Below are 13899 nucleotides of genomic sequence, written 5' to 3' on the forward strand. Positions count from 1 at the left end.
TTTGCTAAAGCGTTTGATACTGTCCCTCATAGACGTCTGACAGGTAAGTTAAGGTCTTTGGGTTTGGAAATTTTAGTTTGTAACTGGATTGAACACTGGCTCATGGATCGTACCCAGAGAGTGGTGGTCAATGATTCGTACTCTGATTGGTCCCCGGTTATTAGTGGTGTACCCCAAGGTTCAGTACTGGGCCCGCTGTTGTTTAATTTATTTATCAATGATATAGAGGATGGTATTAACAGCTCTGTTTCTATCTTTGCAGATGACACCAAGCTTTGTAGCACGGTACAGTCTATAGAGAATGTGCATAAGTTACAAGATGACTTGGATAGACTAAGTGTCTGGGCATCCACTTGGCAAATGAGGTTCAATGTGGATAAATGTAAAGTTATGCATCTGGGTACTAATAACCTGCATGCGTCGTATGTCTTAGGGGGGATTAAACTGGCAGAGTCACTGGTAGAGAAGGATCTGGGTGTACTTGTAGATCACAGACTACAGAATAGCATGCAATGTCAGGCTGCTGCTTCCAAAGCCGGCAGGATATTGTCATGTATCAAAAGAGGCATGGACTCAAGGGACAGGGACATAATACTCCCCCTTTATAAAGCATTGGTACGGCCTCACCTGGAATATGCTGTTCAGTTTTGGGCACCTGTCCATAAAAGGGACACTGCGGAGTTGGAAAGGGTGCAGAGACGCGCGACTAAACTAATATGGGGCATGGAACATCTTAGCTATGAGGAGCGATTAAAGGAGTTACAATTATTTAGTCTTGAGAAGAGACGTTTAAGGGGGGATATGATAAACGTATATAAGTATATTAATGGCCCATACAAAAAATATGGAGAAAAACTGTTCCAGGTTAAACCCCCCCAAAGGACGAGGGGGCACTCCCTCCGTCTGGAGAAGAAAAAGTTTAGTCTCAAGGGGCGACACGCCTTCTTTACCGTGAGGACTGTGAATTTATGGAACGGTCTACCTCAGGAACTGGTCACAGCAGGAACAATTAACAGCTTTAAAACAGGATTAGATACATTCATGGAACAAAATAACATTAATGCTTATGAAGAAATATAAAATCCCATCCCTTCCCCAATATTGCGCCACACCCCTACCCCTTAATTCCCTGGTTGAACTTGATGGACATATGTCTTTTTTCGACCGTACTAACTATGTAACTATGTAACTTCTTTATAGATCTTTTTTACTGGCACACACTTCTCTCATTCACACTTGCGCAAGCCAACAACTACAAGGTATAACAATCAATGTAGAAAAGAGACTCGGCAACTCACCGTTTCTGCAAATCAACTTCTCTTTATTCCGAGGAAAGCGGTGTACACATCAAAGCAAGGGAGAGCTGGACAAGAGGCAGGGGGTGCGGGTAAGACTGCCAACAACTACAAAGCTTTCAAGATGCTTTCTGGCTTCTTTGTTTCTCAACATTAAAGACAATTTTTCTTTTTCAGAGCCTACGGAACTGCATGCCACTTAATATGTTCCCTTTTCCAATGCTTTCATCTTTTTTGCTAACACAGACTAAACCCATCTTCTGGACTCTCCTACAAGTCCTGCTCTTGAAGTTTGTCCTTTACATGGTTGCAGGTTTCCTTCTGCCGTTCCCTGGAACCAATCCACCTCCACTCACAGTTTTTACCATGAATCTGTCTTCTATTATGGCGACCCGTTTCACACACCTCTGCCTTCTCATCAGTCCTCTGTTTAGGGGTACCAGCTTCCTCAGGGTTGGCGGCAGTTTTATAGTTTTTGACTCCTTCAGGTGTAGAGTCAGCTTCTAGTTCTTCTCCGTCTCGGCTTCAGAGGACCTCTCACACTTCATCTCACTGTCTTTAGAATCTTCAAGCCTTGGCTCTTTGGAGTATTCATCAGTCTGCTTCTCAGACTTTTTCTCCACTGCCATGGCCTCATGTACCTTCCCCCCTTTTCTCATCGGCTTGGTTTTTCAGGTCTCTTTCTTACAGCGGTCTCCTTCCTCTTGCTACTGGACCTTGAGACATTTTTTTTTGTCTTCTGACAGACACCTGTCCTTGGTCTGTCTCTTCCTTCGAGCGGTCTCAGTCCAACTTTTCTCCATCTATGGTCTTCCCCTTTACAAGTGTTTTGGTTGCTTGGGCTTCCGGGAAGCTGCCGCACAGTCTCTCTTCTCACTCCTGGTTTTCTCTCCCATTTTATCTTGGCCTCTCTGCAGTTTTGGAGAGATGACTGTGTGTGTATAAATATACATACACTCAGCACTCACCACTGGAATGTTACAATGGACCGGCCACCTACACACAGTGGTGGCAGTAGTTCTAATAAAGCTTTAAAGGAGAAAATGCATATTCTCTAACCAACTAAAAGGAGGAATCCAGTAACAATTGGTGGTACACATTAAATGGGTTATCCACTGTATTATAAAAACTAATATGGTGCTGGGGTGTGGGGGGGGGGGAACATATACCTCCGTCCAGTTCCCTAGTCTTCTTTCTTCCTCCCTGCTTCTGAAACTAATGTTCAATTCAGGACCTGCCGTTTTGGCCAATCACTGGCCCAGATGAGGTACTCCTGGCAAGTCTCTCCTCCCCTGCAGCTGTATGGCTTCCGTAAACTTTGCAAGGCTGTTCAGGAATGTTGTTATGACCTGAACTAAAGTTATTCAGCTGTCCAAGTGATTGATGTCACATTTAAAAACATTTTTAGATATAGTAGTATGGCATGGTGGCACTTTAGTGACCTGACCGTTTATTAATAAGAACATTTTTTAATTAAAGGAATACTGGGGCAGATTTTTGAAACTTAAATGGGTACTCTCATAAAAAAATTTTTTTATTATTAAATAGTTTATGCCTAAATAAATCTTTGTACAATATGTTCATTAAAAAAATCTCTTTTTCACTTTATTTTACTTTTGAAAACCTGGCCACTAGGTGTCACTCTATGTGGTACAGGAATCATTCCCCCCCCCCCCCCCCCTCACATTGAGCACGTTTGGACCACTGCTGGCCGGGCAGCGTGGTCCAAAATGCTCATCCTCAGCTCGCTCTCTGCCTGTATATAAAATAGGCAGAGAAGGAGCACAGTGCTCGTGCACGTGTGGTGCACGTTATTTAAATATCACCGCCCCCTGCATCTCCCGCTTCTCATTGGCTGCAATCTCTCAGATACAGGAGAGAGAGACGCGTGGAGGCTGGCCAGGCTTCACATGACGTCGCCCCTGCCGGGCCACGCCCACTTCCTGCGGAGGGGAGGGAGCTCAACTCTGAGCTACCGAAGATACTATTATAAAGGTATTTTAATGGGGATTTAAATAAAAAGGAATAAAGGGATAGATGTAGTTAGTGTCAGGGACAGATGGGGAGGGGGATTAGGAAAAGTTTAGTTAATGATAGCTACTCTAAGAAAAAACGTCTTTGTTGCTCATAGCAACCAATGTACATTTTTCATTTTTTTATTCTGCTCTTGAAAAATAAAAGCTGCATTGTGATTGGCTGTTATGGGTAACAAAGACGGTTTTCCTTTTTAAACGGTGTTCATAAATCGATCCCAATCTCTAAGGATAAAAATATACAGAATGGCAGCTGCACACAGCAATGGCCAAGGTCCAGTTTTGATTTTAGGAGCGGCATCATTTTGCAGCAGCTTTATACTAGCAAAATAATGCAACATTTAACCATTGTTAAAGAAGTAGTCCAGTATAACAAAACTTATTCTGTGGATAGGGGATAAGTATCAGATTGCAAGGGGCCCGACCGCTGGGACCTCCCGTGATTTCCCGTCCAGTGCCCTGGCTCTCTGCATGAATGGAGTGTGTTGACCACGGTACAAAGTTGGCTGAAAAGCCCCCTCCATGCATCTCTATAGGAGAGCCAGAGATACCCGGATGCTGTATACATGGAGGTGACGTGTCGGTCACAGCTTCATGTGGTGGTCGTCAAGCCTCCATTCATCCAGACAGGAGGGGAGGCGGGTGGGAGATCGACAAGGGGTCCCAGTGGACGGACCCCCGTAATCTGACAATTATCTCCTATCCAAAGGATAGAGGGAATACGTTTTGTTATACTGGATAACCTCTTTAATGAGATAACCTTTCACACAGCATGGTTTTGTGAGCACAACTGTTTATCCGCATGGACTGGATCAAGTTCAGGTATTCCTAAAATTGCAGTTTAATCCCACTGTAAATAGCACTACATCTGTCCACTCATTTATGTTTTAATAAGCCCATTTCAACAAACATAACATCACTGTCTAGAGCAACAGACAAAAGAAAAATTCCAGCAAGTATAGACTCCGCTTAATGGAATTTGGTGGTGGCCTTTCACAACTTTTTTTCTTTGTTTCTAGTTAGATCGTAACAAGACCAAGAATTCTTAAAATCATGAGCAGGGTTAGAACATTACACTATGAACAAAATACAACTAAAATGAATTAACAAATGATTAATTAAAATTAAAAGTCCTTTAAAGGTCAAATGACCTAAAAAAAAAAAAAGTCAGAAAATACACCAAAAAACCAAACAAAAAATAAAATAAAAAATATTTGACAAAAAAGTAATTAAGCACTCCTAAAAGGATCATAAGCAAGAGTCACATCATTTAATAAACACTGTTCCCTTATTGGCCACAACACAATCTAAAAAAAATTTGGCACATAACAGTATGATTGGTCACAAAGTCTTCTGTTAGTGAGAAGAGTGGAGTTGTAGTTTTGTAACAGCTGGCCCAGTCTTAAGTACTGTGCAAAAAAAAGTATAAAATGGCAGAATCCAAAGGAAAGTGTAGACGGTGCCGCCAAGGTCCCACAGAACACTGTGATTCATGATTCACCCCACTTCGAGTTCAAATGCTATACTATAAAAACACAATAAAACAGACTGAGGCTATGTTCACACAGCGTCAAATTTTGTGGTGTATTTAATTCTACGTACACATTTAGTCTGAAATTGGCAAAAATGCTACTGTATTTTTGCGGCTTACAGTCAAAAATGTGCATGTAAACTAAAATATCCACCGCTAAATTTTACACTATGTGAACAAAGCCTAAGACCTGATTAAGGAGACTTCTTAGATGTCTTCACACACAGGAGTGCTCCACTTTCCATTCTGGTAGAAGCTCCACATTGCAGTTCATCGGCTCTCAGCTACTTCACCACAGCTTTCCGTGATAATCTGTAAACTTGGAATGTTTTGTTCTTAAAGACCCTGGTGAAATACTTTGTGTAGGAGGGTGAATCTTTCTTTACTTCATCACAGAAGCGTGGTGAAGATGAAGGCTTCAAATCTGGGTCATTGTATCCAGCACCTTCCATAATCTGTACAGAAATATGGAATGTAATTACCTCTCATGTTTTAGAATAATTTCTGCTGTCAAAACATTACAAAATTACATAAACAGAGGGATTTAAAGGGATTTTTCAGCTTTATGCAAGTAAAATTTTCACAATTCTTCAACTTTAGCATATTCATTGAGTTTGAAGTCCTTAAAAAGTACCTGCCACCAAACTAAACTTCTAATATAGTGTTCCTTTTGTAATTATAAGACACTTATTTACTTGCTGTTAAAATTATCATCCTTTATATGTATTTAACGTGATTAAAAAAACAGCCACTAGGCGGCTCTGTTCTGTGCCCTGCCGCAAGTCAAACAGTTAGTTTGGTCTCCTCCAAGCCTGGAAGGAGACTAAACTCAGGAAGTGCGTGAGGGGCATGGTGAAGCACAGCTCTCACAGGCTTCAGTGACATTGCCCCTGCTGGGGAACACCCACTTTCTCCTGCCAGGAGCTCACACAATCTGAGCAAGGGCAAAGGTATGATACATAGATTTTTAAAGCTCTGAAAAAAAATGTAAGGGCAGGAGGGTGTTAGGAGTAGTATAGAAGATATGGTTTGATGACAGGTACTCTTTAAAAGCAATCAGAAAATTTTAGAGAATGTAAACATTGTTACATCTAGGGGCTAAATCTCCCTCTTGACCTAATACTTATCAAAGGCGAGGTTTAGAATTACAAAGAATTGTCAACACTGGGTACAACTATAGAAAGTGGCAAATCATCAGCAAGTAAGACAGGCATTCAGTTTTTGTGTATAATCGGCAGCCAAAACAAAGTTTGTAAAACACTGTCTAGATCTATTTGAGACCATGACACAGATGTTCAGTGTATCTATATGGTGGTCTGCTACACAGCTACTCAGCAACTTCTCTGTACATCTTGCAGAAAGTCTTTGCAGCATAATATGGGTTGCCAACTACAGAAAATAAATGCACTGCTGCAAAAAATATGAAGTCCTGTAAGGTTGTCCGGGCTTGTGGCTGCCGGCCAAGTCCTTACACTGAAGTTTTTTAACTGATTGACATATGTCAGATGAATTCCTAAGGTCAAATGAAAAGGCAACTCAAGAAAAAGTTTACTATACAACTAAAGTTCAATTGCTTATACTTATATACAGTTGTATCAAATCCACAGATTAAATTTTAAGGACTTATTTTAAGGAGTGATTCCTTTTCAAGATAAGCTGTTATGTGTGTATAAGTAGCAGCATTAACTCTGGAATTTTATAACTTGCATATGACTTTTTTTTTAAATCAGAATACTGCTCTACAACACACCATAAGAAACAGCAGCAGCATAGAGGACACAGCAATTTCTATCAAGTAGACAGTGCCATACACAGAGCTATCTTTGTAGGAGAATGCATTGTCAAAAGAAAATCTGAAAATCAAATACTACATTGAACAAATCAGTAACATATCTTACATGTCCATTGTTAATATCAAGTAGATCTCGCAGACGACATCCACGGCCATGCCTCCTTTCATAACATATGCTGTCCTCTAGAATCACATAGTCTGTCCCAAATGACCTCAGAATACTGTGAACATCTTCTGGGGACCTCTTTGCATATATCTGGTACACCTGTCAAATGTCACAATTAGCATCAAATGTTACCCAATCCCGATATAGTTACCATTATTAATAACTGCAGATGAAACTCGAAAAATTTGAAAATTGTGCAAAGTTCATTAATTTCAGTAATGCAACTTAAAAGGTGAAACTAATATAGGAGAAAGACTCTTTACATGTAAAGCAAGATAGTTCAAGCCGTGATTTGTCATAATTGTGATGATTATGGCTTACAGCTCAAGAAAATCCCAAAGCCCCCCCCCCAATTACTATGGTTTGGGGAGCCATGTCATCTGCTGATGTTGGTCCACTGTGCTTCATTAAGTCCAGGGTCAACACATCCATCTACCAGTAGATTCTGGAGCACTTCATATTTCCTTTACTTTTAAGTTGTATTACTGAAATACAAAGACATTTTGCACGATATTCAAATTTTTTGAGTTTCACCTGTATATACTCCTACAGTAAAGAAAGAATGTAAGTACTATTGTCAGTGCTCCCGCTAAATCTACAAGTACGTAACTACTTTAATCCCCCCATAACCAGAAAAGACGACATACACACTGAATATGGATTACATTCAACTGATTGAGAAGGAAAAAAAAGAGTGAACTTTTGGCTTTTATAGGGCAAAAGCACCAGGTAAAGCAAAGTTTTGCAGACATCCATTGCACCATATTGAATACTCCTTGAATATAGCAGTCATCTATGCTGCCCAACCAGTACCTTATATCATCATGGAGCACAGGATGCCAATACAATGTAATCTTGATGGGTAAGGTGTGCTGGTCTACAAAGCTGCTTGAGCAGCAAATGAGCTGCTCCATTTAAAGGGGTACTCTGCCCTAGACATCTTATCCTCTATCCAAGGATGCTGGGGACCCCCGCGATCTCTCCTGCAGAACCCAGAGTCATCAGCTCTCCGGAGCTAGGTTTTCTCCGTGGCTGATGGCTCACGATACAGGGAGAGGCGGTTCGTGATGGCATGGCTCCGCCCCTCATGACGTCGTTGCCCTGCCCCCTTAATGCAAGTCTATGGGAGCCATGTCTAGGAGGATGAGAAAGAATGGAAAGAAGGAGCAGCAAATCAATTAGACAAAGAAGGCAGCTAGTAACATCAAGCATGCTACTGTCACACTGCCAGTCCCCACATCTTAAGTGGTAAGCACTACCCTTGTGTCCCAGAGGAGAAGGGACTATATTTGCAGTGTATTCCACTGCATACCTATAGATCATTTCATGTGACAACAATGAAGAAATTTACACTAGTGTAATGTCATGTGTTCCATAAAAATAACACACAGCCATCAATGTCTAAACCTTAGCAACAAAGGTGACTACACCCCCTAAGGGGACATGTCCAAATAGAGCCCAATAGAGTCACAATATTTTGTGTAGCCACTTTTCCAGCACTGCCTTAAGCTCTCTTGGGCAAAGAGTTCACCAGAGCTTCATCGGTTGCCAATGGAGTCCTCTTCTATTCCTCAATGATGACATCAGGGAGCTGGTGGATGTTAGAGACATTGTGCTCCCCCCACCTTCAGTTTGAGGTGCCTCACAGATGCTCAATAGGGTTTAGGTCTGAAGAAATGCTTGGCCAGTCCATCACCTGACTGTAAGCAAGACACTCTTGTCTTTGTACTCCTCACCTGGTTGCCACTACACACGACCGACACAATCTGAATCAAATAAGTTTATTTTAGTCTTATCAGACCACAAAACATGGTTCCTGTAATCCATGTCCTTAGTCTACATGTCTTCAGCAAACTGCGGGCTTTCTTGTGCTTCATCTTTAGGCAGAATTTCCGAGCGGAAACCGGCAGAAAAATTCAGCATGGAAATTCTTTTGTTTTCAACCGACCTTCACAGAAAGAATTGTCAGCAATCAAAAAGTCCCATCAAAACAAAAATGGTACTGATAAAAACTACAGATCATGGCACCAAAAAATGAGCCCTTACACATCCCTGTATACGGAAAAATAAAAAAGTTATAGGGGTCAGAAGAGGATAATTTTAAACATGCTAATTTTAATACAAAAAGTTATATTTTTAAGAAGTAAAACAAAATAAGATCTATATATTTGGGTATCATTGTAATTGAAAAGTGCACTGCGTAGAAGCAGAATGGTGTTTTTTTTTGTTTTTTTATTCAATTTTGTCCCACAAAATTTTTTTGGGGGTTTCGTCGTGGATTTTGTAGTGAAATGATTGATGTAATTACAATGTAAAATTGGTGGCACAAAAAACAAGTCCTCATATAGGTCTGTATGCAGAAAATTGAAAGTGTTAAGAGTTTTAGAAGGTGAGGAGGAAAAATGCACAAATGACAAAACCCTGAGTCCTTAAAGAGGTACTCCGGCGCTAAATATAATATCCCCTATCAAAAGGATAGGGGATAAAATGTGAGATCGCGGCAATCTCTCCTGCATAACCCCTGTTTTTCAGCTGCACAGAGCACGCCCACTCCCATAGACTTGCATTGAGGGGGCAGGTTGTGACATCACGAGGGGGTGGAGTCGTGACGTCACGATACTCGCGATCTCTCCTGCACCACCTGTTATCAGCCACAGAGTGATCCTCGCTCTGTGCAGCTGAAAAGCGGGGGTGCTGCAGGAGAGATCGCGGGGGTCCCCAGCAGCGGGATACCCACGATCTAACATCTTATCCCCTATCCTTTTGATAGGGGGGTAAGATGTTTAGTGCCAGAGTACCCCTTTAAGGGGTTAAGCATTTTTATACAGGCTGTGCACTCGCTACTTTACATTGTAGGAGAGTATAATTCCTTCAGTGTTGTTACATGAAAAAAGATATAACAATATATTTACAAAAATGGGAATGGTGGACTCACTTATGTGAGATGTGAACAGCTTTTCCATGTACAAAGAATATAACAAATATAATACTGCCCTCTATGAGCAAGAGCGTAACTACTATACTACTGTTCCCTATGTACAAAAATATAACTACTACAAAACTGCTCATATGTACAAGCATATAACTACTATAATACCTCCTCATATGTACAAGAATATAAAGACTGTCATATTTTCTCCTATGTACAAAATCCTAATTGCTAACACTGCTCACTATGCATATAAAAATAACTGCTATAATACTGCCCCTACAGTCATGGCTGTAAATGTTGCCACCCCTGAAATTTTTCTAGAAAATCAAGTATTTCTCACAGAAAAGTATTACAGTCACACATGTTTTGCTATACACAAAATTATTGGCACACTTTCAAAATTGTGGAAAAATAAGATTTTTTCAAGCATGTGATGCTCTTTTAAACTCACCTGGGGAAAGTAACAGGTGTGGGCAATATGAAAATCACACCTGAAAGCAGATAAAAAGGAGAGAAGTTCACTTAGTCTTTGCATTGTGTGTCTGTGTGGGCCCCACTAAGCATGGACAACAGAAAGAGGAGAAGAGAACTGACTGAGGACTTGAGAACCAACATTGTGGAAAAATATCAACAATCTCAAGGTTACAAGTCCATCTCCAGGGATCTAGATTTGCCTTTGTCCACAGTGCGCAACATTATCAAGAAGTTTGCAACCCATGGTGCTGTAGCTAATCTCCCTGGGCGTGGACAGAAGAGGAAAAATTGCTGAAAGGTGTCAATGCAGGAAAGTCTGGATGGTGGATAAGCAGCCCCAAACAATTTCCAAAAGATATTCAAGCTGTCCTGCAGGCTCAGGGAGCATCAGTGTCAGCGCAAACTATCCATCGACTTTTAAATGAAATGAAACACTATGGCAGGAGACCCAGGAGGACCCCACTGCTGACACAGAGACCTAAAAAAGCAAGACTACATTTTGCCAAAAGGAACTTGAGTAAGCCAAAATCCTTCTGGGAAAACATCTTGTGGACAGATGAGACCAAGATAGAGCTTTTGGGGAAAGCACATCATTCTACTGTTTACCGAAAACGGAATGAGGCCTACAAAGAAAAGAACACAGTACCTACAGTGAAAAATAGTGGGTGTTCAATGATGTTTTGAGGTTGTTTTGCTGCCTCTGGCACTATGTGCCTTGAATGTATGCAAGGCATCATGAAATCTGAGGATTACCAACAGATTTTGGGTCGCACTGTACAGCCCAGTGTCAGAAAGCTGGGTTTGCGTCTGAGATCTTGGGTCTTCAAGCAAGACAATGACCCCAAACATACGTCAAAAAGCACCCAGAAATAGATGGCAACAAAGCGCTGAAGAGTTCTGAACTGGCCAGCAAGGAGTCCAGATCTAAATCCCATCGAACACCTGTGGAGAGATCTTAAAATTGCTGTTGGGAAAAGGCGCCTTTCCAATAAGAGAGACCTGGAGCAGTTTGCAAAGGAAGAGTGGTCCAACATTCTGGCTGAGAGGTGTAAGAAGCTTATGGTTATTGGAAGCGACTGATTTCAGTTATTTTTTCCAAAGGGTGTGCAACCAAATATTAAGTTAAGGGTGCCAATAATTTTGTCCAGACCATTTTTGGAGTTTGGTGTGACATTATGTCCAATTTGCTTTTTTTCCTCCCTTTTTTGGTTTAGTTCCAAATACACACAAAGGGAATAGACATGTGTATAGCAAAACATGTGTTACTGCAATCCTTTTCTGTGAGAAATACTTAATTTTCTTGAAAAACTTCAGGGGTGCCAACATTTACGGCTATGACTGTATGTACAAGAACATAACTACTACAATACTTTCCCAATGTAGAAGAATATACCTACTATAATGCTGCCCCCTATGTAGAAGACTATAACTACTATAATACTGCACCCAATGTACACAGATATACTGTAATACTGCCCATACAAACATATTTATTGTCTTACCAATTTTGTCCTATCCCTGAGGACCTTGTCTTCATAATGTGGATGGTTGGTCAGTACTCTTCCAGTACAAAGCTTAACTCCTGCCAGTAGTTGCATGCTTCCTGCAAACACTGCAAGTTTGGGGGTATTTGTCCTATATATAGAAATATATGGTACATTAGGTAGAAACAATACATTCAATGTTGATAATTATCTTTAATATTACTTGCACATAAAATCAAACACCAGTGGCAGAAACCTCTACAGACAATAAGGGTGCATTCACATCACAATTTTTGCATCTGTCACACTTATAATTAAAGTGGATGGCTTAAAATCATATGCTAAATAATAAAATTGCATGTGTCTAAAAATTGTGTGTCAGATGTAAGTTTTAGTAAATATACACTTTTTAACCCCTTAATGACAACGGACGTAAATGTACGTCCTGTTGCACCTGCACCAGGATGTACATTTACGTCCTAAGGGACATTCAGACAATGAAATGAGCACAAGAGCTCTCTTCAGAAGCAGACTATACAAGTAGATTGCTGATATAACAGATCAGAGCTATGCACAGCACTAAATAGTAATAGCAATCCAAAGATTACTATAAATAGTTCTCTATGGGGACTTAAAAAATGTAAAACTTTTTATTTTATTTTTTATAAAAATTCAAATTGCCCCTTGTTCCCATAGTACAATAATAATAATAATAATAATAAATAAAAAGTATAATAATAATAATAAAAATTTGGTATCGCCAAGTGTGTAAACCTCTGAACTATTTATATGTAACATTGATGATCCCGTATTGTGAACAGCGTAGTGTGATACCGTTGTTGCACAAAGAAGAACTCAGGTGGATATCGCGCTTACCGCAATGGGTTACACTCCACCAAGTGCAACAATGGATCAAAGCATAGAATGAAGGTATGGTGTGAGCAGCCACTACATGTCTCGTTAGGTATAGCAAAAGTAGAACTCCAAACTGTGGACGGGATACAGGGGCGCTCAACAACCAGGTAGTGAGACAACAACGTTTATTCACCCATAATGCAACGCGTTTCACAGCACAGCTGCTTCATCAGGCATCATGGTTGTTGAGCGCCCCTGTATCCCATCCACACTTTGGAGTTTTTTTTTTTTAATAAAGGATTAAGCAATTTTATCTGACCATTTGCACTGGACTCTACTTTGTCTTCACTACTGTCTGCGGAGTGGGTCTGCTCCTGTCCGTGCCGCAACTGGGTGTTCACTGGGGTGAGCTGGAGTGTCTTTTCTTGGTTGGATTAGGGTACCATAGCATCAAATCCAGCCGCAGGCTGACACCACCCCACACACACACACACACACACACTCTAACACACACCCAAGTGCCCCTCCCATCCCCAGAGCAGAAGCAAAGCTCTTTAAGAGAAGGTGGATACAAATATACAAAGATTATAAGAGTTAGCACAATCCAAATAAGGAATTAGTAGACGTACACTCCAACGAATGAGACCCCACATTGTCACTTTGGCATTCTCTTGACATGCACAAAATCTTCTATAAAGGGACATATTTACTAACCAAATTAAGCCAGGAGGACAGGATTTGTATATCAATTGATTTCCAGGGGACTGCATAAATTGTACAATAATAGACCAAAGGGGGATAGTGCAAATCCACACTGCATGGCGGAAGTCACCAGTTGCACCACTGCACAGAAAACAAAATATCAATGAAGGAAACCCCTGTTCTATAAAGTCTAAACAGTGATTGCACTAAAATATCACACACACTCACCACAAAAGAAATAAAATAGTCCAGTCATCATATGCAGAGCCCTCTCATCCCATCAAAAGGTTTGTGTTAGCTACATGCAACAGGTCATAGACACATGTTACTAACTCAGGTCTTCAAGCTTAGAAGAACACAGTGTAACCTGGAGAGAATAAATTGTTTAGCTTTATAGGCATCTGCGGTCATAAACAGATCAGGAAAAGTATCATTGTGAGTCCAGTAAACAGAATGAGTTGTGGTAAACTTTTCAAACACTGAACGCAACTTTTCAAACACTTTTCAGCCACAACGAACGCAAGTGCTAAACTTTCCGAGAGGGACCAGAAACCTACCCACACTGTGACCACGAGCTCTGAATGGTCCATGTGGGTATATGAGATATCTGAGACCATAGGCAGGAGACATCCAGA

General features: G+C 40.8%; 1 protein-coding gene across 4 annotated transcripts in view; it reads right to left on the bottom strand.

Moving 5' to 3' along the window:
* Positions 1–4153: 4153 nt before the first annotated feature.
* Positions 4154–13899, bottom strand: part of DPY19L3 (dpy-19 like C-mannosyltransferase 3) — an 88881-nt gene continuing 79135 nt past the window's right edge. For 2 of the 4 annotated variants that reach the window (XM_056525650.1, XM_056525649.1), the window contains exons 17-19: positions 11726–11858; positions 6758–6916; positions 4154–5314 (exon numbers count right to left, since the gene is read on the bottom strand). In XM_056525650.1, the coding sequence (XP_056381625.1) occupies positions 5144–5314; positions 6758–6916; positions 11726–11858 (463 nt within the window). In that variant the 3' untranslated portion in view covers positions 4154–5143. The other 2 variants (XM_056525652.1, XM_056525651.1) reach the window with 2 other exon arrangements.

This window comes from Hyla sarda, chromosome 6 (genome assembly GCF_029499605.1).
Source record: "Hyla sarda isolate aHylSar1 chromosome 6, aHylSar1.hap1, whole genome shotgun sequence".
NCBI lineage: Eukaryota > Metazoa > Chordata > Amphibia > Anura > Hylidae > Hyla > Hyla sarda.